Source organism: Stenella coeruleoalba (genome assembly GCF_951394435.1).
Source record: "Stenella coeruleoalba genome assembly, chromosome: 9".
NCBI lineage: Eukaryota > Metazoa > Chordata > Mammalia > Artiodactyla > Delphinidae > Stenella > Stenella coeruleoalba.
Genome location: NC_137155.1, coordinates 84,168,174 through 84,196,053, shown reverse-complemented (window position 1 = coordinate 84,196,053; position 27,880 = coordinate 84,168,174). Strand labels below are relative to the sequence as shown.

Here is a 27,880-nt window from a genome sequence, read left to right as displayed (position 1 = left end):
AATAGTTATTGGAGAGGGGGAAGTTAGGACATTTTAACTTTCTATTATAGAATATGAAAAGTTTCAATATATATTGATTTTATAGTTACAAGAAAAGAAGAAAAATCTAAACCAAAATACAGAAAAAAAATACATCTGGGTCTAAATACTGGGGACTATTAGTAATAAGTGAAAAATTCTCACACATCCTCCCAAATTTCTCATGAACAAAATTTTACATTAATATTTGGAATGCTGTTATTTAGATGGAAAGGGAATTCATAAAATTGTCAAAAGACAGTTTTACTGGCACTAAAAACAACGTTTTTAAATCATTTAGTTGCAAAACTAAAACTAGGTATTAAAAAGTATTTTTGATTTTTTTCTCTAAAATATAAAAATGAAAACTTACATCTGAAGAGTTCCTAAAGATCAGGGGGTTAATTCAAACTTACACTGAATGTATCCATGTTAATGGCCTTCTGTGTAAATTTTACAAATTGGACTTAAGTTTAATTCCTATTTCTACTCCATTCCACATACAGTAACAATTTAAAAAACATTTCAATACAAAAACCAATAAAAATAATTTTTCCCTCTGATTTGAAAAGATACATGCACCCCAATGTTCACAGCAGCACTATTTACAATAGTGAAGACATGGAAGCAACCTAAATGTCCATCAACAGACGGAAGGATAAAGAAGACATGGTGTGTGTGTGTGTATGTGTGTGTGTGTGTAAAATGGAATACTACTCAGCCATAAAAAAGAATGAAATAATGTCATTTGCAGCAACATGGATGGACCTAGAGATTACCACTAAGTGAAGTCAGAAAGAGGAAGACAAATATCATACATCATCACTTATACGTGGAATCTAAAATAAGATACAAATGAACTTATTTACAGAACAGAAACGGACTCACAGACATAGAAAACAAACTTATGGTTACCAAAGGAGAAGGCAGGTGTGGATAAATTAGGTGCTTGGGATTTGCAGATACAAACTACTATATACAAAATAAACAACAAGGTCCTACTGTATGGCACAGGAAACTATATTCAGTATCTTATAATAATCTATAATGGAATCACTTTGCTGTACCAGAAACTAACACAACATTGTAAATCAACAGTACTTCAATAAAAAAATAATAAAGTTTTTCATATCTACCTTCAAAAGCAGTCTGGATTTCTCCAAGAAACTATTAAAAATGTCCATTTTCTGTAATACTCTAAATCTAATGTGTTATCTCCTTTGTAAACAGAAGGAAAAAAAACCCCATTTTTCACTTTAAATGAAGATTTTATGCATTCTTATTAAAGAAAATTAAAATGTAAAAAATTACATGTACACATGCATCAAAGAATTATGGTCTAGCCCTAGTAGGCATTTTAGACTTGAATTTTTACTACTGACAGAAGCTGCTTATGAAATCTAAAGGTTGGGGCTTTTGGTTTTAGACAGAAAACTAAACATTAACTACATTACCCCTCTTTCCCATCATCCCGCTTGAATTGGCAGAAACAATATTCTAGCAAAAAGAAAAACAAAAAAAAAGGTCTAGAGAAGAAAGTATGTCAAGAAAGTATCAATAGATAAGAAATTTTGAGGAATCTTGAGAAATAACAGTTGGGGTTATACTGACAGGAAATCACAGCCAAGGAAAAGACAGCCCAACTCACCAGAGATAAAAGATGGAAAATTTCAGAATAAGTCATCAAATACAAAAAGCAGGAGTAGACCTTGAGAAGCACTCCTGTGGGAGAGCTTCTAATAAGGACACAGGGTTCTATTCTCAGTTTACGCATCCTATAAAAAAGCCTGCATGTACCATGCATTTATACAAAACCCTCAGTCAGTGTCTGATTTAAGGGAGAAGGCCACTGGGAAAAAGAGACATACAATGCACAGGAAACCACTGTCAACTACCTTTCTTAACTGATACATAAACTTATTCATAAATTTTAATATTTAGACAGGAATCACGTGACAATATGAGAAAAAAATCAGCAATGTAAGGAGGGACCTAGATGAACAAACAGAACAACAGGAAAAGATAAATCATAGAAAAGAACAGAACTTAGAAGAAAGAACGCAAACTCATTATCCTTGTAGAGAGTGAAGAGAACATTACATGTGTAAAACAAAAATAAGCTTCCTTAAAAAGAAGCAGAGTATGGAAAGATATTAAAAAACTATGACAAAAAAATGAAATAACAAAATGAAAATAAAATGTGCACAGTTAAAAACAAAGTCAGTCATCTCAAGATAAAATTGATAAATTACCAGAATATATAGCATAAAGATATAGAAATTATGATAGAAATGTTAAGAGATACAGAGGATAAAGCCATTGAAGTAAAAACTTTGTCTGAAAAGAGCACCAGAAGGAGAAATGAAATAATGTAGAAGAAGGAAATAAAGAAAATTTCCCTGAATGGAAGAAAAACAGTGGGTGTCCTGTTTGAAAGAGCCTGGGGCACTAAGCACGTTTTATTAAAAAAAAAAAAAGGTGGGGGGGCTTCCCTGGTGGCACAGTGGTTGAGAATCTGCTTGCCAATGCAGGGGACACGGGTTCGAGCCCTGGTCTGGGAAGACCCCACATGCCACGGAGCAACTAGGCCAGTGAGCCACCAACTACTGAGCCTGCGCGTCTGGAGCCTGTGCCCCGCAACAAGGGAGGCTGCAACAGTGAAAGGTCCACACACCGCGATGAAGAGTGGCCCCCGCTTGCCACAACTAGAGAAAGCCCTTGCACAGAAACGAAGACCCAACACAGCCAAAAATAAATAAATAATAAATTAATTAAAAAACAAAAAACAACTAGCTTGGCTATTAAAAAAAAAAAGACTTTATATACATATCTCCTAGTGAAACTTCAAAAATTCAGGAATTAAAAGAAAATTCTAAAAGCTTCTATGGAGGGGAAAAGTAGGTTATTATATACAGAGGAATAAGTATCTAACTAACATTAGACCTTTTATCAGTAACAAAGAATGCTAGAATACAAAATGGAGTAATAACTTTAAAATTCCTTGGAATATAAAAAGATATGGAACTAAAATTCTATTTCCTGTTAAACTAGCAACCCCAACAATGAGGTCAACATAAAAGAACTTTTGGATCAGCAGAAATATTAAAGTTCATATCAATGACTGCATCTGAAAAGATTCTTTCAGGAGCTATTCCAACAAACAAAAATGAATCCAAGGTAAAGAATGACCTGGGATGTAAGAAATACTGGCAGTGATATATGACACAGGAAAAGAAAAGGAAGTTTGAAAGAAAATAAAGACCCATTAGGTCTTAAGCCTTGTATAAGACATTTTGGAATGAAAAAGTTTTAATAATGCAGAACATGTTCTTCTCTGTAAGTCCAATCACAACACCTGAATTTATACGGTGCCCCATTCCCCTCCCCCATCATATTTTCACTGCTTAGAATTTTGTTTGTCTTCAGTCAACAATAAACTTCCTCAAGGTAATTTGATCACCACCTCTCACTTCTAGATTTCTCATGAATCTTGCTTTCAAATGGGTTTCCAATATGGGTTTTCATATTGAAAGCTTCGAGGCAAAAATACCTGATAATATTTTATTTTATCCTTGTATGAAAGTTAGGAGGATATAAATTGCTTGGTTCAAAGACATTTTCCTTGAGTATTTTTAAAGTTTACTATTTTCTTCCATTCACTATTGCTGTTGAGCTGATACCTAGCTCTCTATCTTCTTGTTCCCTGCAGGTCATCTGCTCTTTGTCTCTGAAATCTTTCAGAATTTCCTTTATGTCTTTAATATTCTTAATTTTACTTTAATAAATATGCCTAGGTATGTGTTTCTCCTTATTTTTCCCATTTAGCATACTACACGCCCTCTCACCAGTCTGAAGCCTTTCACCTTTTCTGAATTCTAGGAAATTTACCTCTTATTTCATCAATTATTTCAACTTCTTAAATTTTCATTTTTGTCTTCTCCTGGAATTGCTGTTATGACGCACAGGCTCAGCGGCCATGGCTCACGGGCCTAGGCGCTCCACGGCATGTGGGATCTTCCGGGACCGGGACACGAACCAGTGTCCCCTGCATCAGCAGGCGGACTCTCAACCACTGCGCCACCAGGGAAACCCAATGATTCTTTGTTTTCTGATATTGAGTTGTATGAGCTATTTGTATGCTTTGGATATGTATGCTTCTCCATATCCTTTTCTTTTTTTTTTTTTACATATACAAGTATCTATTCTCTTTCAAATTCTCTTCCCATTTAGGTTATTACAGAATATTGAGCAGAGTTCCCTGTGCTAAACAGTAGGTCCTTGTTGGTTATCTATTTTAAATATAGCAGTGTGTACATGTCAATCTTAAAACTCCCAATCTATCCCTCCCCACCACCCTTCCCCTCTGGTAACCGTAAGTTCACTCTCTAAGTCTGTGAGTCTGTTTCTGTTTTGTATATAGATTCACTTGTATTATTTTTTAGATTCCACATATAAGTGATATCATATAGTATTTGTCTTTGTCTGACATTTCACTAATCATTATATTCTCTAAGTCCATCCACGTTGCTGCAAATGGCAATAATTCATTCTTTTTTACGGCTGAGTAATACATACAGATACACACACACACACACCCCACATCTTCTTAGGCCAATCATATGTTGACAGGCACTTGGGTTGCTTCTATGTCTTGACTATTATAAATAGTGTTGCTATGAACATTGGGGTACATGCATCTTTTCAAATTAAAGTTTTTGCTTTTTCCAGATATATACCCAGGAGTGGGATTGCTGGATCCTATGACAGTCCTATTTTTAGTTTTTTAAGGAACCTCCATACTGTTTTACATAGTGGCTGCACCAGTTTACATTTCGCCAACAGTGCATGAGGGTTCCCTTTTCTCCACATCCCCTCCGTTTGTTATTTGTAGACTTTTTGATGATAGCCATTCTGACAGGTGTGAGGGGATACCTCATTGTGGTTTTGATTTGCATTTCTCTAATAATTAGCAATGCTGAGCATCTTCTCATGTGCCTGTTAGTCATCAGTATGTCTTCTTTGGAAAAATGTCCATTCAGGTCTTCTGCCCATTTTTTGACTGTTTTTTTTTTTTTTTTTTTTGCGGTACGCGGGCCTCTCACTGTTGTAGCCTCTTCCGTTGTGGAGCACAGGCTCCAGATGCGCAGGCTCAGCGGCCATGGCTCACGGGCCCAGCCGCTCCGCGGCATGTGGGATCTTCCCGGACCAGGGCACGAACCCGTGTCCCCTGCATCAGCAGGCGGACTCTCAACCACTGCGCCACCAGGGAAACCCAATGATTGTTTGTTTTTTGATATTGAGTTGTATGAGCCGTTTGTATGCTTTGGATATTAATCTCTTGTTGGTTGCATCATTTGCAAATGTTTTCTCCCATTCCGTAGGTCGTCTTTTCGTTTTGTTGATGGTTTCCTTTGCTGTGCAAAAGCTTTTAAGCTTGATTAGGTCCCATTTGTTTATTTTTGCTTTTATTTCTTTTGCCTTGGGAGATTGATCTAAGAAAATATTGCTACGATTTATGTCAAAGAGTGTTCCACTTATGTTTTCTTCTTGGAGTTTTACGGTGTCATCTTACATTTAGGTCTTTAAACCATTTTAGTTTATTTTTGTATATAGATGAGTTTGAGTTTATTTTTGTATGAGGCAATGTTCTAATGTCATTATTTTACATGTAGCTGTCCAACTTTCCCAACACCACTTGTTGAAGAGACTGTTTTTTCTCCATTGTATATTCTTGCCTCTTTCCTTGTAGATTAATTGACCATTAAGTACGTGGGTTTATTTCTGGGCTCCCTATTCTGTTCCATTGATCTATATGTCTGTTTTGTGCTAATACCATGCACTTTTGATTACTGCAGCTTTGTAGTATAGTCTGAGGTCTGGAAGGGTTATACCCTCTAGCTTTGTCCTTCTTTCTCAGGATTGCTTTTGCAATTCTGGGTCTTCTGTGGTTCCATATAAATTTTAGGATTATTTAGAACTTCTATTATTTTACCTGAACCTGGGTTTCTACCACTCATTATTTGCTTTTTGTAAAATTCCAACTAGCTTTTGACACTCAGTGATGTACTTACTGATCTATCTCAGTTACATTAAGCCACAAAGAATTCATCTCACTGAACAGATCAACCACAATTTATTTAACTGGTTACCTATTGGTGGATAATTAAAGTTGTTTCCAGATTTTTTAATTTTGCAAACAATACCACAATAAGTATCTCTGTACAACTTATTTTTTATGCATCTGTACAAGTATGTAAGTAGGATAAATTCCTTGAAAAAAATGCTTGGTCAAAGAGTATATGTATTTTATATTTTACTAGATATCAACATTCAATGAGTGACCTTTTAATTTACATTTAAAAAATTTTTAAAACGAATGAAGCTGAGCATCTATATAGAAGTAAGTTTGCCAGCTATTTGAATTATTTTTTTCTTTGAACTACCTAGTTATGTCGTTTGCCATTGTTCTACTAGAAAATTACTCTTTTTTATTGATTTGTAAGAGTTTTTTGTTTATATAGTAGGATATTAACCTTTGTCTCAGTTGCTATTTTGTCATTTATTATTTGACATTTAAGTATTTTTCCATATAAAATCTTTTAATTTGCAAAAAATCAAACTAAATCTCTTTCTTTATAACTTCTGGGTTTTGTGTCATATTTGGAAAGGTCTCCCAATCCTAAATTATTCAAAACAATTAGACTTATTATTATTTTTGTGGTACGCGGGCCTCTCACTGTTGCGGCCCCTCCTGTTGCGGAGCACAGGCACCAGATGCACAGGCCCAGCGGCCATGGCTCACGGGCCCAGCCACTCCGCGGCATGTGGGATCCTCCCGGACCGGGGCACGAACCCGCGTCCCCTGTATTGGCAGGCAGACTCTCAACCACTGCGCCACCAGGGAAGCCCTAGACTTATATTTTTATTTCTTAAGTATAAAACTTGAGTCTACCTAGAATTTTTTGTGATAAATAGACATCAATTAGAGTCAGGGTTTTACTTTTTGCTTATTGCCAGGTCTTAAGTGACATTTCAGTGTCATTTATTGCATAATCTATTTTCCTTCTCTGACTGGAAATGCCACTTTACCATATACTAAATTCTCATATGTACTTAGGGATATTTTATATTATCTGTTGTATTCCATTCCATTAATCTGTACAAAATTGTAGCTTTATAAATATTTAGTAATATTACATTACCTTTCATTTTCAAAATTGTCTTTAGTGTTCTCAAATGTTTGTTTTTACAGGTGAATTTTAATTCACATTTACTATCGAATAACCCAAATTTTATATTAAAAATGTGAGATACTTTTATAGGCTTATAACTAGCAAAAACACCCCTGTGAGAGTGAAAGGTGGAAGTTATGGAAAGTTATTATTACCAGTAACGTTGAGAAGAAAAAAAGTACATAATCCAATTTATCAGAATAATGGCACACCTAATATAAAAGATTCTAAATAGAAAGCAATGAAGCCTAGTTACATTAAAAATAAGCACTACCATTTCCTAGCTCAGTAACTAATCTTTATTAATGATAGCAAATCATTAGCTTCAGAGTCTTCTATGTATTGCTGAATTGGCCTTATTTACAGTTAACTCATAGAAGTCTAAAAGGGTCAAAAACATAACTTATCTCTCTCCCTCACACACACACACACACACACACACACACACACACACACACACAGAGATTAAGAAAAAGAAAAACAAAAAAATCTCAATGTCAATAAGCGCAATAAGGACATTCCCAGGGCTGAAATGAAAATCAGTAAGATTCTGCTTTTAAGGTTTTCACGAAAATATGTTTATAGATAAATCATATCTTGCAGACATAACTAACATAGCCCTCATTTGTTATTTTCACAGCCTGATAACAGCAAAAAGGAATGAAATTTAACTGTCAAAATTCTGGAGCCAGATGAGGCCTTAAGATCAACTGGTCCAATCCCCTCATTTTCAGATGAATAATCAAGTCCAGAGAAGTTATACAACTTTGCCAAAGCTACTGAAGGATGAGTGGCAGACCCAGATGAAGAGAGACCAAATCTTCTGACTCTGAATTCACTATTCTTTCAATTATATCAATCTGCCACTATGCTCAGGACAGAATGGAATAAACAGTGGCAGATGTGGGAAAATACAGTCGACAGGATTTAAGGAACACAACAAGTAAACACATTAACTACTATAGAACAGGGATTAGACTGTAAGAGCTCTGTATCATCACTGCCCAACTTAGTATCTGGCAAATGTTGAAGACACAATATATGTTTGTTATCTTGAATAATACAGATATGAGAAAGTAATCCCAGTATAATAGACTGAGTTTCTTTAGCAAACCATAAAGTTCTGGTGGTGTGACAGACCTTCTAAACATAATTTTCAACTAGTGTTAAACAGAGCTTACATATGGAGAGTCTGCTAAACCCCTTGTGTTCACATACTTATTGCCAAAAGTTATTCAGAAATAAACCCAAATTTTAGATGTGCTGAATTTTGATGTAATTATGTATGTGTTAGACACAATACTAATAAATCCCTTCTTTCCAAGCAGCTGTCAATCCACTGATTTAAATTAGTTTCTTTCTAAGGGGAACATAAAACTGTTACACTCTAGTTAAAAAAATGAGAGTTGAATAAGAGTTGATGTTTTTTCAGATCTTAAAATGTTAAATCTGAGATAATTCATTTAAGTAATTATAAAGAGCAATCATTTAAGATTTTACAGTATCTGACTCTATAAAAAATTATAACAAGCAGCAGCAATTTTATAATTAGATATACCGTCTCTAATTGGTCTCAACAGTTCACACAAATTTCTTCTAAGATTGCAAACAATCCAATTTGAAACTCACATAAAAGCAGTTTTAATCAAGTAACCCACATTACTGAACTGCAGATAAACATAGTAATTATGTGTTAAGTCCATTTCAAATTATAGTAATTAACTGTAATAAAACAGGTTTAGAACAGTTAATAAATAGAATGTTTAAATAAGCTAGAGCATCCATATAATAAAATTGGTATTTTCTCAGAATACTTAATAATGTAGAGGTTTAAATAGTACCCTGTCTTGTCCTTAAAAGGATTTTGAATGGCTTACATAATAAGTAATAATCTAGTAAGATAAAATTAAAATTTAAACAGACTTTTAAAAATCAGGTAAAAGTAACTCTATGGGAAGACAATACATATACCATAGTTCTGACATGAGGTTTTCTGATTTGTCTAACTTAATCCAGTGAAAAAACTTTTAGATCTAGAGTACTGAAAAGACTGAATGTTCTTTAGAAATCCTGAATAAAGTCTGTGTATTTCAGTTGAGCTTTTTTACAGGTTTTGAAAAGCAGAGTCAAAATTATACTGCCAGATGAATATTCAGAATCGTGCTAACAATTAAGGTTAGAACCATATGCTCTAATTCCTAACTTGGTTTGAGGAGTTAAACAATTTCAGGAGACAATGATCTATAAGCTAAGATCTGAAAGATGAGCGCAAGTTAGCTACATTTTAGAGGTAGGAGGAAAGAGTGATTCAGGTAGGGAAAAGAGTATGGGCAAAAACCCAAAGGCATGAAAAAATATGCTATCGATAGAGAATTAATATTCAGTGGTCATAAAACAAAGAATTGGTGGCAAGCTGAGGGTGGACACCAAGAATGGGGAACTACCTAAGCTGAGGCATATCATAAAGGAATCTGAGTCAGGCTGAGTTTAGACTTAATCATGAGGGCAAAGAGGAACGATAAAAAGAGTTTAAGCAAGGGAGAAGAAAAATCATCAGGTTTATATTTTTTAAAAGATATTTTCTGGGAATTCCCTGGCGGTCCAGTGGTTAGGACTTGGTGCTTTCACTGCCGGAGGTCTGGGTTTGATCCCTGGTTGGGGAACTAAGATCACATAAGACTCGCAGCAGGCTCAAAAATTTTTTTTTCTTATCTTAGTACTAAATCAAAAGGTAAGGTGTCAATCTACTTTTTTTTCCTCCCTATACACAACTGTAAGATCCATGAAGTTAGAGCTTTTATTCACAGTTGTAACCCTAGTGCTTAGATTATTATCTGGCACCTAGTAGGTGACCAAGAAGTATCTGTTGAATAAATGTTGAAGTGTATGGTTCTGTACTTAACTGGTAATGCAGAACAGCTGTATTCTGCTCAAAGTGTGGAGAATGGGTTGGGTGAGGGATGGGGTACACAGGAAGAAGACGACTAGAAACAGAGGCCAAACAGGTGTTGGCAGTCCAAACTAGTGAAATAGCAATGGGAATAGAGAGAAGATGGGAGGTAAAATTAACATGACTTGATTACTGGATAGATCAACCTGTAGGCAGTATTGACATATACTTGTGAAAACTGATATACCCAACAATGACACCAGCCCAAACTAGAGAGTCAAACCATCCCTACTCCTAGAGTAGCCATAAGTGAGATACAATTTTACTTAAAATATAATTTGGGTCACTTACAGACGTGCAAAATAAGGTGAGACATTAAGTAACTTGCCGTGGGTTATTTGATCAAGGACTGAGATAGGCTCTGGAGAGCTAGAACAGTGATCCTCTATCCTGGCCACTGTTCAGAAACCCGTGGGGTAGGAGTGGAGGGTGCACAGGAAAGACAGAGAACAGGAGGCTTAAAGAAGAGAGCAGAGAAGGGAAAAATGGGAAGGAAGAGAGGGAGGAAGAGAGAAGAGTAAAGGAAGGAGGGATGGAAGTGACTTATGGGAAGGAGAGAGGGAGACAGAAAAAAATAAGAAAGAAAAATGAAAAGAAAGTAATTTCAGTTTCACTCTAATATGCCAACAGAGCCACTGAGGTTCCACAATTCTAAGTAATAATGGCAACATTTTTAGGCAGGAAAATTTTCTGAGTAGTTCTAACCAGATACTCAATTCTGCCATAAAAATCCTCAGTGGTTGTACATATAGGCTTTGGACAATGCAACTTACAGGCATACTGTCAAAATTAACCACTTGGAAAATGTACATTTAGACAAAAGTGATACTTTCAAAACTTTAATCAGATCAAAACCCTAGCATTCATTTGCAGCAACATGGATGGACATTCTAAGTGAAGTAAGTCAGCCAGAGAAAGACAAATATCATACGATACTACTTACATGTGGAACCTCATGTAACAGACTCACAGACATAGAAAACAAACTTATGGTTACCAAAGGGGAAGGGGGGTCAGAGGGATAAATTAAAAATTTGGGATTATCAGATATAAACTACTATATATAAAATAGATAAACAACAAGGTCCTACTGTGTAGCACAGCGTACTTTATTCAATATCTTGTAATAAAGTATAATGGAAAAGAATCTGAAAAACAGTATATATACACACATATATGTATTGGGTTGGCCAAATGGTTTGTTCGTTTTTTCCCATATGATGGCTCTAGCAGCAGTTAGTTGTCTTTAACTTCATTTGAAACAATTTTGTTAGATTGTGACAGCTGTCATATCAGCGTGCATTTAAAAAAAGACATCAAAACTGGTGAATTTCTGTGTAGCCATTTTAATATTTAAGATGGAAGAAAAAAGCACCATTTTCGGCATATTATTTCAAGAAAGGTAAAAACACAACTGGAACGCAAAAAAAGACTTGTGCAGCATATGGAGAAGGTGCTGTGACTGATTGAACATGTCAAAAGTGGTTTGCGAAGTTTCGTGCCGCAGATTCTTACTGGACGATGCTCCACGGTCGGGTAGACCAGTTGAAGTTGACAGCAATCAAATTGAGACATTAATTGAGAACAATCAACGTTATACCACACAGGAGATAGCCGACATACTCAAAATATCCAAATCAAGCACTGAAACTCATTTGCACAAGCTTGGTTATGTTCATCGCTTTGATGTTTGGGTTCCACGTAAGTTAAGTGGAAAAAGCCTTCTTGACTGTATTTCCGCATGCGATTCTCTACTTAAATGTAATAAAAACGTTCCGTTTTTAAAACAATTTGTGATGGGAGATGAAAAGTAATAATATGGAAGGGAAGAGATGGTGGGGCAAGCGAAATGAACCACTACCAACCACACCAAAGGCCGGTCTTCAGCCAAAGAAGGTGATGTTGTGTATACGGTGGGATTGGAAGGGAGTCCCCTATTACGAGCTCCTTCCGGAAAACCAAATGATTAATTCCAATAAGTACTGCTCCCAATTAGACCAACTTGAAAGCAGCACTCGATGAAAAGCGCCCAGAATTAGTCAACAGAAAAGGCATAATCTTCCATCAGGATAACGTTAAGACCTCATGTTTCTTTGATGACCAGGCAAAAGCTGTTACAGCTTGGCCGGGAAGTTCTGATTCATCCGCCGTATTCACCAGACATTGCACATCTGATTTCCATCTATTTCGGTCTTTACAAAATTCTCTTAACGGAAAATATTTCAATTCCCTGGAAGACTGTAAAAGGCACCTGGAACAGTTCTTTGCTCAAAAAGATAAAAAGTTCTGGCAAGATGGAATTACGAAGTTGCCTGAAAGATGGCAGAAGGTAGTGGAACAAAAGGGTGACTACATTGTTCAATAAAGTTCTTGGTGAAAATGAAAAATGTGTCTTTTATTTTTACATAAAAACCTAAGGCACTTTTTGGCCAACCCAATATATATACATACTACAGAAAACTGAAACACTGCTGTACACCAGAAACCTACATAACATTGTAAATCAATTATACTTCAATTAAAAGAAAAGAAAAGAAAAGAAAAAACCACCTAGCATTAAACCTTTCAATAACCTTCTATGTTATTCGCGGGGGGGAAATCCAAATTTCTTGTATTTGTATTGTACAAAGCACTGAATAACTATTTCTCTAACCTCATTGTTCACATCAACTTGCCTCACCCTTGATCTGCACTAGCACCCCCTCTGTTTCTGGAACACATTAAATTCTTTCCTGCTTTGATATCTTTGTGCATGCATTTCTCTCAGTTTTTAACATGGTTCTTCCTAATTCTCTACTTCTTTTCTTAAATCTTAAAGATTACGTCCTCAGAGATGGTTTCCCAACCTACTCTACCTAAATGGGACCTTCCATGATACTCATTATTATAGCATCCAATTTTTTTCTTCACAGTACTTAGAAGGCAAGTGCAGGCAAATGAGTCCTTTGAGAGAAGGGATCTTGTCCCCTAGGTCCATAGCTATGGATCTAAACATACTTGGCATATACAAAGCGCTGAAATATATTGGGAGAAAAGAAGGGAGAAGGTCAAACTTAGATGCTAGTAGGTGACCAAAAAATACTATTAAATTAACCAACGAACTTGTCTGCATTGTGGGATAAATTACCATATCAATTAAAAATTAAAAAACACATAGCAAAATTGGTGATTCTGATTTTATAAAAGTTGATTATAGCAGTAATTAAGGAATGAATCCACTTGTCTTAGTAATAAAACCACAGTGATGAAAAAAATTATCACAATTTAAGTTTAAAAATAGCAGAATATAAAATTGTGCTAAATTTTATAGAATAAGTACATTTAAAAGACTAGAAGGAAATACATTAAAATGTTAACAGATTATGTGGATGGTTTGATATATTTTCTTTTTTGCATCTTTCTGTATTTTTCAAATTCTCTACAATGAGCATATTATTACTCTTAAAATCAAAACAAAATTGAACAAAAAGAGCAATTATCATACTATGCTGGCTCTAAAGCTATCCATAGCCATGAATGAAACATACTGACCAATTCTGCAAATTACTAAATAATATCTCATTTTTTAAAATCTTCAAATGACAGTCATTAAAGTCTACTTATTATTATAGTGCATTTTTTGCTAAATCTTTACCACTATCACTCTGCCACTTTTTCCTTTTAATCTTGGAAGTAGTTTAGTATGGTCAAAAACAAAGCAAAACAAACAAAAACCTTCTTTGCACTCCAACTTCTAAATCCCAGCTCTATCATTATCTAGTTATGTATTACTGAGATTCTACTTCACTGAGTTCAATTTTTCTCATCTGGTAAATGAGAATAATACCACCAATTAGAACTATTTATAAAGCTCCATGCTTAGTGACTGGCTTTTAGTGCGGTCTAAATAAAGAATAGCTACTATAATCCATCAGAATATTACCTAGTAGATAGATTATAAGCACTCTGAGAGACCATGACCATCTAGCTCCACTGTATCCCTCCCTAGTCTAGCACTGAGCCAGTATGTAGGAGTTTCCAACACATACTTGTCAAACCAATTACTATCTTCACTACCTTTTTCAGGTAGAGCTGCATTAGGATTGTAGGGGATTATTACCTCCATCTGCCTAGTTATTTTAATGGAAAATTAGACTAAATCTTAAAAACCAGAGGAAATCAAAGATTAAATCATATACCTCCACATTATCCTATGGTAGTAGAAAATAAATGAGTAAACAAATAAGACAGAATTTTAGATAGGATAAGTAATATTATTAGCCATTTCTTATAATATTTCTTTCCATATTTTTACATAACATCACTACCTACTGACCTCCTGTTATAGTAGATGAAGAACTTTATCAATACCACATTGACGCTATCCTCCCACTAAATTTTATCCCAATTTTTGGTTAAATTGATTGTAGTTTTTGCATTATTATGATTAGGAAAATACTGCTCACTGTAGAGCCAAAAAATGTACTATGATGATGCCTGATTTATAAAAATTTTTCTTTTCCTACTATGTTCGTATCCTTACTCTTTTACATCAGGTATTATTTACTGATTAACACCTTTTCATTCCAATTGCTCAAACATATCTATTTAGTCTACTTTTATCTGGAAACCTCACTTTTGGTGAGGAAGAGAGGTCTACTTTCCTGTGTCCTCCTGCTCCAATCTGAACTGGATGCTCATAGCTTTGCTGTGCAGGTATCATCTTGGGATGGCCCTTCACTGCTTTCCTGTGTTAGATTCTCTTTTCCTCAGCTCTCAGCATGTTTTCTTTTTAACTACTTTTACTCCCTTTTGTTAGTGTATATGGTGTACTTTTTAACTACTTTTACTCCCTTTTGTTAGTGTATATGGTGTACTAACTTCCTAAAAAAGAGTGCATAAAAGATCTATCATTTTTTTAACCTGTGTGGCAGACACTCTTAATTACACGATCCAACAGCCATTTCCAAACCCCTTCCCCTATGTACTATATAAAGGCTGGAAAAGCTAATCGCTTGCTTTCCCAGACTCTCTTGAAGCCAGGTTTCACAGTTCTAGTCAACAAAATATAAGTAGGGAGCTTTCTGTGTACGTTTTGCTCTCCTTCCTTTTTTCCTATCTGGAATGAAGACATGTTTGAGGTACTTCAGCCAACTTGCCACCATGAGGCTACAGCGAGTTAAAAATAGAAAAACAAAGACTAAAAAGAACCTGAGGGCCTTCATGACATTTCTTGAGTCACTACATCAGTCCCAGATTATCTACATCTGGATTTCTTGTCCAGTGAGAGAAAAGAGTCCCTATTTTTTAAGCCATTCTTCTCTTGGTTTTCTATTACTTGCAAACAAACACATACCCCACCAATAAACCTGTTATATCTGAAAATACTATTTCTTCCTTCTTGGCTAGGAACAGAATTCCAGGTTGATGATAATTTTCCTTCAGAATTTTTAAGACCTTGTTTCCCCTTATCAGCTTCCAATGTTGCTGAAAATTCCTATCATTCTAAGATCTGTTCCTTTGAATCTAACCTTATTTTACAGTGGCAGCTTCTTAGATATTCTATGGCTGGTATGTAAAATTCCACAACGAACAATGATGTGCCTTCCGATTGAGAAGGTTTTTTTTTTTTTCCTAAATTCAATGTACTGACTTCCAAAGGGGGCCATTTATAATTTGCAGACCAATACTTTCCAGTTTAGGAAAATTTTCTGTTAATTCTTTGTTTTATAATCTAGTCTCCTCCATTTCCTTGTTCTCCATAGTTGGAGAAACTGTTATGAGTTCAACACTGGACCTCCTATATTGATTTTCTAATATCCTTATTTTCTCCAATTTCTATCTCTGTCTCTTTGTCTATTTTTAGGGAGACAGATATCTTACAACTCTCCTACTTCTTATTTTAACAAAATTTATTTCCAAAAGTCTCTGATCTTTCATTACATCCTATTATTGTTTTATGGATGCAGTATCCTTTTCTCTACCAAAAGTGATCTTGATCATTATTATTTTCATGTGCTTGTGTTCAGTGCACCACTCCAGATTTCTGTTTTCAGGTTTGTTTTGTTTTTGTCTCTCTCTTTCATAGGGAAGGTCCTAATACAGAAGATACTTAACCGACAGTTCATTAAGAGTGAAGAAATAGGGGCTTCCCTAGTGGCGCAGTGGTTGAGAGTCCTCCTGCTGATGCAGGGGACACGGGTTCATGCCCCGGTCCGGGAAGATATCACATGCTGCGGAGTGGCTGGGCCCGTAAGCCATGGCCGCTGAGCCTGTGCGTCCAGAGCCTATGCTCCGCAACGGGAGAGGCCACAACAGTGAGAGGCCTGCGTACCGCAAAAAAAAAAAAAAGAAGGAAATGCTTCCTGAGCTCATGATGTATGGCAGACACTTGACTCAGCTGATCTTAGTTAGACCTCATAACACCCTAACAGGTGGCTACCAATACTCCAAAAAAAAAAAGAGTGAAGAAATAAAATTTAATTGAAAACAGTATGTGTACAACTGTAGGCAACACAGTAGGGGGACTGGGCCACGAAAGTAGCCACTGTACTGGCGGCCAACAGGCAAGATTAGACATTTTATGGGCGGGAGGGGGGGGAGCATATCCCCAAACAACAGTATCTGGAAATCTTTTTTATGAGGCCATATTTTTCTCCAGAGAAAGTGATACTAACCTTTTGTAGGAGACACATGCCTAGCGTCATGAGAGCAGGGAAATGGTTAGAAGTTCCACTGTTCAGTACCTGGACTTAATTCTATTTTCTACCCTGTTCCCTCTGCCTCCACAGAGCCTCTATTTCCCTCAGAAAATAAAGCTCTAGCCTCTGCCCAGTAGGAAGTATGGGAGAAAGATCCTGAGGGTCAAACTACTTCACATGCATTTTTTTACGATGGTGCTATCTTGTTTTTTAAAAAAATTCCTCCTAAATATAAACAACTATTTAAAAATATATATATATATTTATAAATAATAGATAAAAGGAAAAGCAAGCTGATCTAATTTCTCACCCTTTGCTCTAATTAGGCATTTTAAACCATTGGGTCTTAAACAAATACCATTCTTCTGTGTATACCAATCACAAGCAAAGTGACTACTAAGCAGGGTAACTATGTAAATTATCCAAAATAAGACACTTTTGAGAGTGAATGGGGCACTATTAATAATTATACATGAACTGGCATTATCTCAGGCAAACTAGTTACCCTATCACCAGGAGAATAACTTCCTGGATGCAGAGCTTGTAAAGCTATATGGCATTACCAATGAATTATGTGAAGTCTTCCCTCAGAACAAAGACATACTCTACTATATGTGCCTAATATACAAGTCACTTTAGTGAGGTGGAAAGAATTAGCAAATACAGGATAATACAGTTTTTAAGTTATTAATTCTTACAATCACCCATTACAAGCACACACATAATTCCTTTAGAAATTCACACATTGTCTTTCTGCTCAAAGGAAATCACAATAATAATTCATATAGTATTTTTAAACAGGTTGAATTAAATAGTTTAGCGGGTAGAGGGTTTTCTTCCTTTTAGAATCACTTCAGTTAAACAAATGGGAAAAGGATAAAGAATGGTTAGAAAGAAAAGAAAATGGGATATAGTCTTCTACCTAAAGTAATTAAGACATGAGAGAAGAATCACTAAATGCCTTTACCCATTCCAGAGTCTTTCTTGGTACCATCTGATATTATGTCTACATGATCAGAATCCACATCATAACTAAAGAAATCATTCAAATAGGTCTTTGATCGCTGGCCACCAAATACATATAAGCAACGATTTTTCTGAAAAATAAGAAAAAAAGGGCAAAGAAGAAAAAAAAGTCATTTCCACGAAGAATTCAGAATGATCCTTTTAAAATTTATAACTCTAAAAACGTAATTTCATGAGAGATTCCATGCAATGGAGTACTATACTGGTACAAAGCAGAATGAGGAAGCTCTCTATATACTGCTAACAGGTAATCTCTAAGATATCCTATTAAAGTAAAAAAAGAGCAAGGTGCAGAATAATGGCTATAGGGTGCTGCCTTTGTGTAAGAAAGGAGAAATAGTAATGTGTGTTGTGTTTGTTTCTTTCTTCAAAAAGAAACAAAGGAAACTAATAAAGGACAGCTATAGGGGAAGTGACAGAACAGGAAGACAGGGATAAAAACCATATATCTCCAAAAGGATACTGACTTACGGTTTTGCCTTTAGAACTATGTATATGTTTTTACTTAATTAGAAAACAAAATTAACTTAAAAGAAAAAATAATCTTTGAAAAAAAGTGAAGCAAATAAGCCTATATACAAAGCCTGTATACAAAGATATGATCACACAGAGACACGTGATCACACAGAGAAGTAGTATTTCTAGTGATTTTAATTCTTGTTTTTGACTCCCATCCCTAGTAGGCAATATCTTAAACAGAAAAATAATCAGAAAGCAATCTTAAACAGCACTCAGTGATTTTGTTGTTAGTTTTGCTATTCTGTAAACTATTATAGAAAGACAGAGCAAGTAACATATCGTCATTAGGAAGTAGGATTTTAACCTTAAAAGATACACAAAAACAAAATCAAAGATATTAAATTTTAAAACTCTATGATCTTAAATTTGACTTGGACATATCAGTATGAACCCATGATTTTTCTCTTACTAAAAAAGACATACATACATATATGCGCATGTCCATATATGCAAAGGTATACTGGGAGGTGGGCACTCCCACTGGCTGAAGATAGAGAAAAATTAAGGGATCAAAAAGAATAATGGGGCTTCCCTGGTGGCGCAGTGGTTGAGAGTCTGCCTGCCGATGCAGGGGAGACGGGTTCGTACCCCGGTCTGGGAAGATCCCACATGCCGCGGAGTGGCTGGGCCCGTGAGCCATGGCCACTGAGCCTGCGCGTCCAGAGCCTGTTCTCCACAGGGAGAGGCCACAACAGCGAGAGGCCCGCATACCGCAAAAAAAAAAAAAGAATAATGACAGCATTGGATTAAACACATAAAATAAATAAAATTCCCAAGTTCATAATAATAATTAAAAAAAACCAAAAACATTGGTAAACTCTAGAGCCTCAGCTCATTAACATGAAAAGGTGACAGAGGAAAAGAATCAAACATTTATATTACCTATCCTGTGCGGTTTACATATTAGGGTAGCCAGTTAGTTAACGAGGATAAGCTTTTATAGTACAATCACAGTTAATAAATGAAGAAACTATGTGATTAGAAAAATGACCATTTTTCAAACCCTACTAAAATCTATGACTATAGATTAGTCTATGACTATAGTCACTATAGTCTGTGACTATCAGTGGCTGCTAAACCCATCAGATAACAAGTTGACAGGAAACTTTATAATTGATCAATCAGGCTGTTAACACCTAAACCCAACCAGAACAATTTTAACATCACCAAAAGTATGACAACTACACATTAAATGTCTCTTTATATCTTGCAATTAGACCAGCTGTGAAGTATTCTTGCAACTCCCCTTTTGGCCTGCCCTAAAAAGCAGAGTGAATCTAAACTAAATTCAAGCCTCTGGATCTACACACCAGCTCACAGGAAATATCGAAGATAGAGGATCATGTTAAATGACACCATGAGTATAAAATCGGTCAAACTGAGAAAATGGGAAATTCTAGATTTACTTGCTTTAACAAATAAGTGGTATACAGAGGGAAAAAAATAGGACAGGGGAGTACTGTTACGGATTACAAGAAATTTAAGAGCTTTAACAACCAAATGCAATATACATAGACCTTTTCTGGATCCTGACTTGGATAAAACAACTATGAAAAGGTATTTTTCAGTATTTTAGGGAAAAAATGAATGCAATATTAAATGATATAAAGAAATCATTTTTGTCAATACTTTGGTTGGGTTTTATAATGATACTATAATTATGTTTTTAAAACGTCCTTACCTGTTAGCGATACAATACGGTATTTATAGGTGTAATGATACAACGTCTGGAATTTGCTTCAAAATACCCCAACACAATAAAATTTAAGAATAAACTTAAAAATCAAAGAAACATTAAAAAAAAGAGATAAGTGGGTTAGATATATGAAAAATGAACAGTCGAATAATGCTAACTGTTGAAACTGATAAATAAGTACATGGGAATTTATTATATTCTTCTCTCTACTTTGGTATATGTTAAGAATATTCCACAGTGTATTTTTAAAGTTATGTTCACAGCAGGAAGCCCAAGTTTTCACTATAGCACATAAAAAGGTTAAAGAGGGCTTCCCTGGTGGCGCAGTGGTTGAGAGTCCACCTGCTGATGCAGGGGACACGGGTTCGTGCCCCGGTCTGGGAGGATCCCACATGCCACTGAGTGGCTGGGCCCATGAGACATGGCTGCTGAGCCTGCGTGTCTGGAGCCTGTGCTCCGCAGTGGCAGAGGCCACAACGGTGAGAGGCCCGCGTACCGCAAAAAAAAAGAAAAAAAAAAAAAGGTTAAAGAAATGTCTGTATGCTGGGTTTTGCTGATAAATTTTAATTCTATTAAGTCAATTCTTAACCCTTTGCACTTAATGGAGAGTAGCAGAGGGGAAAATAAGAACAGATAAGAAAATTGATCTTCTAGACACTAAGAGAAAACAGTAAGTAGAAAGGTATATAAGAAAGAGAAATAGCTACTACATATAAGCAGTGAAGTTAGTCATTAAAGTGCCTAGATTAGTACTCAGCTGATAACTACTTAGGAATTATTAGGTTGACAGAAGAATCTTATAATTAGCAAACAGTTCCGTGTTAAAGGTAGCTTTGTTTTTGTCTATCATTGCCCACACATTTATTTCTAATGAAAAATTTACTCTTACTGAAGACTTAGATTTCACCACTTCTTTTCCTATTGAGAGATACATGACACAATAACATAAGACAATGTACAGAATATTCTTACTGAGTGGAATAGCATGCAGTGTCCTATACGAGACTGGATGTCCTCAGGCCCAGCATTACAGGAGTCCTCTCGAAGAAGTTTCCAGGTTTGACACTGACAGTTGAAAGCAAACAATCCACTGAATTGTGGTTCACTGGCTCTGCTGTCGTCTACACTGCCATTACACGTCAAAATTCTACCACCAAAGGTGTAGATCATATGTTTTTCTGAGTCCATACACATCTATAGAACAAGGCAAAGATTGAATAGTTTTAGATTGTTCCTATCATATGTGCTAAAATGAAACCAATGTGTGTGGTTTTAGAATCTCAAAGAAAGTGAACATTGTCTTAATAACACCAAATACCATCCCTGATTATCATATGCACTTATTAAAATACTGCTCAACACCTGGCAGAGATTCAGGATGGATTTCTAAATACCTTTTCAGGTTTCCATTTTTTTTCCAGTGAGAATAAAATATGCTGGGTTAAGGAGCTTTATGCTTTCTTGAAGCTGCATAATTTTTACCAAATCAACCAATAATACATTAGGTACTGACTTATAACTAAGAGTAAACACTGATCATACTCTGTGGGCAAACAGTGATCACATCCTCCTTATAAAAACTCCCTTCTCTCCATTCTAGGCAAGCATTCCTCTTGCTACCATTTAATAAGAGAGAAAATATGTGAATAAGAGTGATGCAGCTTAATTCATCTCTCTGCATTTATTTTACAAAATTCTTCAAATTATGTTGTTACCAGATAGCAAAACAAACACAAGAAAAGACATTTGCAGCAATCAGTCTCCAGGGGAAACAAATTCTATTTCGAAGAATACGTAAGTTCAAGTTGGTAATTAGATGCTGAATACAAGTGGCATTTATGTTTAAAGAATAAAGTGTATGTAAAACACCTATTTTTTTATTGTTGTTGCTAAAGCACAAATACTAGCCATTATATGTTCAATTCTCTCCTCCCATCAATTTACTCCTGCTACTTATCTATTTTTTGTATTGTTTTGGCCTCCATTCTCTTTCTAGAACTCCTATAAGGTGGATGTTGGAACTTCAGACCCTTTTCTCTGTTTAACTTTTCTCTCATAATCTTACCTCACTAATTTAGTAACCATTTAGAGGTATGTCCACACTGCTTTTTAATCTATTTACTGAGATTTTAATTTCACTATCGAATCTTTAATTTATAATTTTTCTATATATTTCCTTTTCATGAATGCAATAGCCTCCTGAATTGCTCTAAGAAATCACTTAAATTTATCTTAAAGACTTCTTCAATTTACACTACAAACCGTTCTTCTTTGTTGATTCTTAATCTGTTGAGTTCAGTACCTCATATCTCATAGTATTAATTATCTTCAAATATTTGGATTTGGGGGTTATTGTTTTAGTCTTCTTTGTATCTGAGAATCCCTATTCATCTGCCTGTTGCATATACAGTAGTCTATCTCAAGGGACTGGGTAAGGCAAGATGAGACATGATGCTGTGAAAGGTTCTGCAGCAGCTCTCCAGTGCCTCTTAGGAGTATTGCTCTATCTGTCCGGCTCCAATGACCACACTGAACACTTGACCTATTAATAATTATCACAGTTCAATGCTACTCAGTCAAACTGGAAAATGTCCTGCTGTTTCATCTCCAACTGATCATCTAATGTTTGCCCCAACTACATGCTTTGAGACTCAAGTTGCTGCTATCTTATAGGTTGTGGTTTCTTCTGGTTGGATCTGATCCTACCTGCTTTCTATTTGAGAAATTCCCTCAAATATTTTAAATTCCCTAAGGGCATTCTTTCTTCTTTTTCTACACTATTACTAATATATTCTCGTCATTTCACAGGATGTTGGGCAGGAGGAGGGTAAAAATATATGTTCAGCCTGCCAATGATCCACAATGACCCAGGGAGAATGCCAATGAGCTGAGATCTCCAATACTGTGATTAAAGTTTCTCCTGTCATTTCTTGATTAGCTCACATTCCATTTTCTAGCAATTTCCTCAAAATGTGCTTATATTTGAAGGACAGTTTGGCTAGATATAAAACCCTTGGCTCACACTGTCTTTTCTTTGAATACCTTCTAGATATTGCTCTATTGTCTCTTGGCACTGAATACAGCTGTAGAGAAATCTGATATCAGTCTCATTTTACTTCTGGATCATTTCATCTAGTTGCCCACCAAATGGCCTCTTTATCTTTGAAATTCAGTGTTAGTAATATATATATCTTACAGTTGAATGCCTAGGTCAATTTTCCCTGAATTTATCAATATCAGGTCCTCTTATACTACGTGGAATAGGCTTCCTTCTTGAGGAAAGTCTTCTTGAATTTTATGTATAAATATTTCTTCTGTTCCATTGTTTTGGTTTTCTTCTTTAATGTCTCCAATTATGTGTACGTTGGCTCTCTTTTGCCTGCCTTCTCTATCTGTAATTTTCTGGCTAGCCCTTACATCTATATTTGTTTTCTTTACCTGCCTTTCTTATTTCTTATGACCCTAACCTATTCTTCTTTATGTTCCTTGTAAACTAGTCTTCATTTTTTGAAGTGTTACTATATTTTTCTTCAATTTCTTTCTTGAGATTTACCAGGTCCAGTTATTTACCAGGTCCTATTATTTGGCCATCTCATCTGCATTCTTGAATGTATGCCTTGTAGTTTTCTTCAGAGTTTCAAGCTTCATTAAGTCAATTAATTCATGTTAGAATATTGGAATATAATTTTCATCTGCTGTTGCATGAAAGAAAGTTTTTGCTATTCTTTTTCCTTTTATTGTTTTTCTTTAGAGTACTTCTCTAAAGATTTGGTGTTTACTGCTTTTTAGTTTTTCATATTTAAAATGAGCTGAATTCCCCTGGACCAGATAATACAAGGTCCCTATGGAAGTGTGACATTCTTGCTCAAGGACTTCCTCCTCTATTGCTACTGAACTGAATGGTTTCTTCAAAATATGGCACTTCTGTGAAGCCATCTTCTCTAACCTTGAACCTCATCTGGTTTAGGGGGCTTCTATCTTGAGCCTTGAGCTCCCCCAGTTCCTTCAATGGACATGCATAAAGAGCCACTGTCCCCACTTGTCATAGTGTTTCCTTTGCTTTTGGAAGATGGTGCTTTCTGATATCTACCACTTATGGGCCCTGCTAGGCACTTTCCACATGGTATTTAACTGACTCCCCCAGTGGCTGCACTGGGTTCAATTTCTGCTCTGCTCATGACACTTCCATTACGATGTACTTCTGCTAAGCTTCCTCTACATTCCCAGTTCTCCCCATTACATTGCTGTGAGTTTCAATACAGGTTCTGGGTATTCCAGTTGTTTTTGGCTAAACTTACAAGGAATTGGGAGTTGTGGGTTTTCTTTGGCTTCTGGTTTTGCTGAATATGTGACTTTTGTTTTTTTAAAATCTTTTTGTTTGGTTCTCATTGTTCCTGAAAGATCACACAAAGCAACAACATGGAAAGCTTCAGAACTAAGCTGCCACTGTGTCCTTAGGAAATACAAATGTCTTTGAATTTTAATTGTTTTAATATGTTAAAATTCAAAATGGCAAAGTAACTTTTAACCATATCTTCAGGCCTCTAACTTTCTCACGTTCCTCTCAAATTTGAATGTTAAGTGTCAAATCTTAAAGTGTCACAAACAACTCCAAGTAATTTTTGGAGTAGGTTCCAACTTATAACTTTATTTTCATGAAACAGAACAGAAAATGGAGGCTTATACATTGTGTTAATTGTTCAAGGTCACAGAAGCAGCTGGTGGCTGAATTAGCACTGAAATCCTGGCTTCTTCACCCCTAGTGTTCTGTTAATAACACCTACCTAATGAGTTGAAAACCAAGCATTATTGAACCTAGGCTTCAGGGAACATTCTGTTTTACCAAAGTCAAGAGAAACAAAGGCCCCCACACAAGGACAGCATATGTGCTATACTCAGACTACCCCTAAGTTATTCTTTTTTTCAACCTGTAAAAACATAAGCCTCTTTTGGAAAAGAAATTTGTAACCAGTTGGAGGCAAGAAAATAAACTGTTTCCCTAACAACGTTATCTGCTGATGTTCTGTTTTTAAAAGATCAGAAGAAGTCTAACTTTTTTGGGAGTTCTTATTTTCCACATGAGCAACACTGAGGATGTCAGCAGAGAAGTGCAAAGCTTTACAGAGCTCGGTTACATACAGCCAGCACAAGTTCCAAATTCAATCTAGGGAGTACTCTGAAGACTAATGTTTTTGATTTTCCACCCACCACATACTCAATAGACATATAAGCCACTCCTCTTTTCCTTACCATTCTCCTATTAAAACTACTTGTTAGTATAAATATGGCAGGAGGAAAGTTTTAAAGCAAAGAATTAACAAAAACTGGTAAAGAAACAATAAATAAAGACTTGGGTTTTAATGCCTAGATATTAGGCATAAGCTAGATTCTGTCATAAATTCTAGCACCACTCCCCGTTTCTCAAGTAATACATAATGCTTTGTTCATCAATAGTGTTACAGATTTTTTAAAAGTCTTTTTCTTCCCCATACTCCAAAAACCTTTGGATATGGGTTAAGCAAAGCAAAACTGCCTACAGAATTCAAAGTGGCTACTCTTTTGTTTGAGGTAGTACTGACCTGTACTGAACTGATATAAGTTTTCAAAGACAGATAACAATGATAATGGGGATGATGATATGACAGCTACATACATATTAATATTTAAATGGTTTAAGAGATTGCTGTATGTAGTCTTCTTGTCTACAACATCATTCTATGACTTCTATTGGTGCTGAATTTAAACTTCATCTAGTACACGCCAAATTCTTACCTGTTTTATACTGAGTTTGTGATTATATACAAAAGTATATTTCACTCGCACTGGAAGAAAAACTCTACATTTCCAATTCTTGAACTCATTATAAAATAATTTAAAATTTTCCAGGAATGTAGAATAAAAAGTTTTAAAAGGGCAAGTTGTTATTGGTATGATTTATGAATATCATAAAACTAAATCTGTTTTTCCTAATATGTATTGTTCCATCTACTCTCTATAAATTTTTTATAAATTAACAACTGTGTTTTGAGATCTTAGTATTTTATTCTGCACCAAACAAGAGAAAATAACTTTTAAAGAATAACTTTATATCTACTGAAACAGTAATTCGTTTTATTATCTGTCATAGGTATTTGTAGTAGAAACCACCAATAGAAAACTCAGCATAACATGTGAAATAAACTCTAAGAGCAACAGTCACTGAGCACTAATTAATTCCACCATACAGTTATCTGTGCACCAAACCTGATGATCAAACACCAGTTTCGGTCCTCCATCAGCAGCAGTATCCTCACTGAGTAACATCCATGTGTTTGTGTCAATGTCATAACGATAGAAATCACTTTTCAGAGATTTGCTGTTCCTCACAGAGGAATCCAAATAACGCCCCAGTGTGTAGATTTGCCTTCGTTGAATGTCAATGCACATTTTATGACATGATCTAGCACTAGGACCATTCTGTGGAGAGCAAAAAAAAGAATGAAAAGAAAAAAATTCAAAGAATAAATAACAGAAGACAAAATTAAATGCCGTATTTTGTTTACTTTCACGAAAAGGTTTGCTCAGAATCTTGTATCAAGTCCAACTAATATATATGTCCAATACTAGGCTTAAATCTCTAGGGGAAAATAAAAGAAGCAGTAGGAGACATAAATCTTACTTAGAAAAGCTTAAACTCTACCAGGAAAGATGAGATGAACTATTCTCTATTCTATGGCACTCTGTTTATAACACTTATATGGCTTTTACTATATACTCCATTACATTTTAGTCATTTGTGTATAGACCTTAATTCTTTTGTACATGTCAATCTACTTAAAGACACATTTGGTTTTTCAAAATATTTTTGTACGCTTCATCAGAATCTAGCATAAAACAGGCACTCCTAGAATATTTAGATTTCATAATTGGTAGGAACCTTAATAAAAGTGTAGTTTAATGATCTCCTTTTAAAGATGAGGAGATAAGCTCAAAGAGGAATGATATCACCCTGAAAGCTAGTAAGCTAGTGACAGAAGCAGAATGAGATTCCAAGTCTTGACTTCTTCATCCAGCCTTTACATTATATAAAATTGACTCTCCTGACAATAAATGACTCAGCTGCATTAAACAACTAGGGAACAAAATGAAGAACAATATATTATCAATAAAAATTAATTAGTTGAGATCACTTGTATCACAGGACAGAATAAAAGGTAAAAAAAGAAAACAAACAACAAAAAACTGTAGTATAAGGCCCAAAAAAGGAGTTCATGAAAAAATAAAAAAAAGGAACTTCAATTGGGTAGGACTGGATTATCTGAAAGAGGGAAAAGAAAAGAGAACTAATATTTGTTAAATATCTACTAAATTCTGTCTATATTATTACTATGTATGTGTGTATATATTTCATTTATCCTTGTAACAACTCCATAAAGAAATAATACCACCATTTCACAAAGTCTAAGTAATCTGTCTATAGTCACAAAACTAAGATAGAGAATCTAAGCCCCAGTGTAACCAAGCCAAACACTGTGTTCTTTCCACTCTTCCAGATTGTTTTCTCCCGAAGATAAGAGAAACAAAAGCAAAAATACACTAAATACAACGTGTGGGGTTATGACTGAGATAAAGAATTCCTGCCACAGAAATAACAGAGTTGAAGTATAAGGTAGAAATAGAAAGCCTGTGAATGACTGACAGAGGAGAACTGAATGTAATCTTGCAAGCATTAAAAAATTATTATAGGTTTCTAGAGAAGGATATAAAATAAAAAAGCAGT

At 35.4% G+C, this 27,880-nt stretch overlaps 1 protein-coding gene across 5 annotated transcripts in view; it reads right to left on the bottom strand.

The window, feature by feature from the left end:
* MKLN1 (muskelin 1) overlaps positions 1-27,880 on the bottom strand; it is a 354,266-nt gene that overhangs the window by 34,702 nt on the left and 291,684 nt on the right. For all 5 annotated transcript variants that reach the window (XM_079932674.1, XM_079932676.1, XM_079932673.1 and 2 more), the window contains 3 exons: positions 26,365-26,577; positions 21,094-21,315; positions 17,848-17,977 (listed from right to left, as the gene is read on the bottom strand). In XM_079932674.1, the coding sequence (XP_079788800.1) occupies positions 17,848-17,977; positions 21,094-21,315; positions 26,365-26,577 (565 nt within the window). The remainder of the gene's footprint in view (positions 1-17,847; positions 17,978-21,093; positions 21,316-26,364; positions 26,578-27,880) is intronic.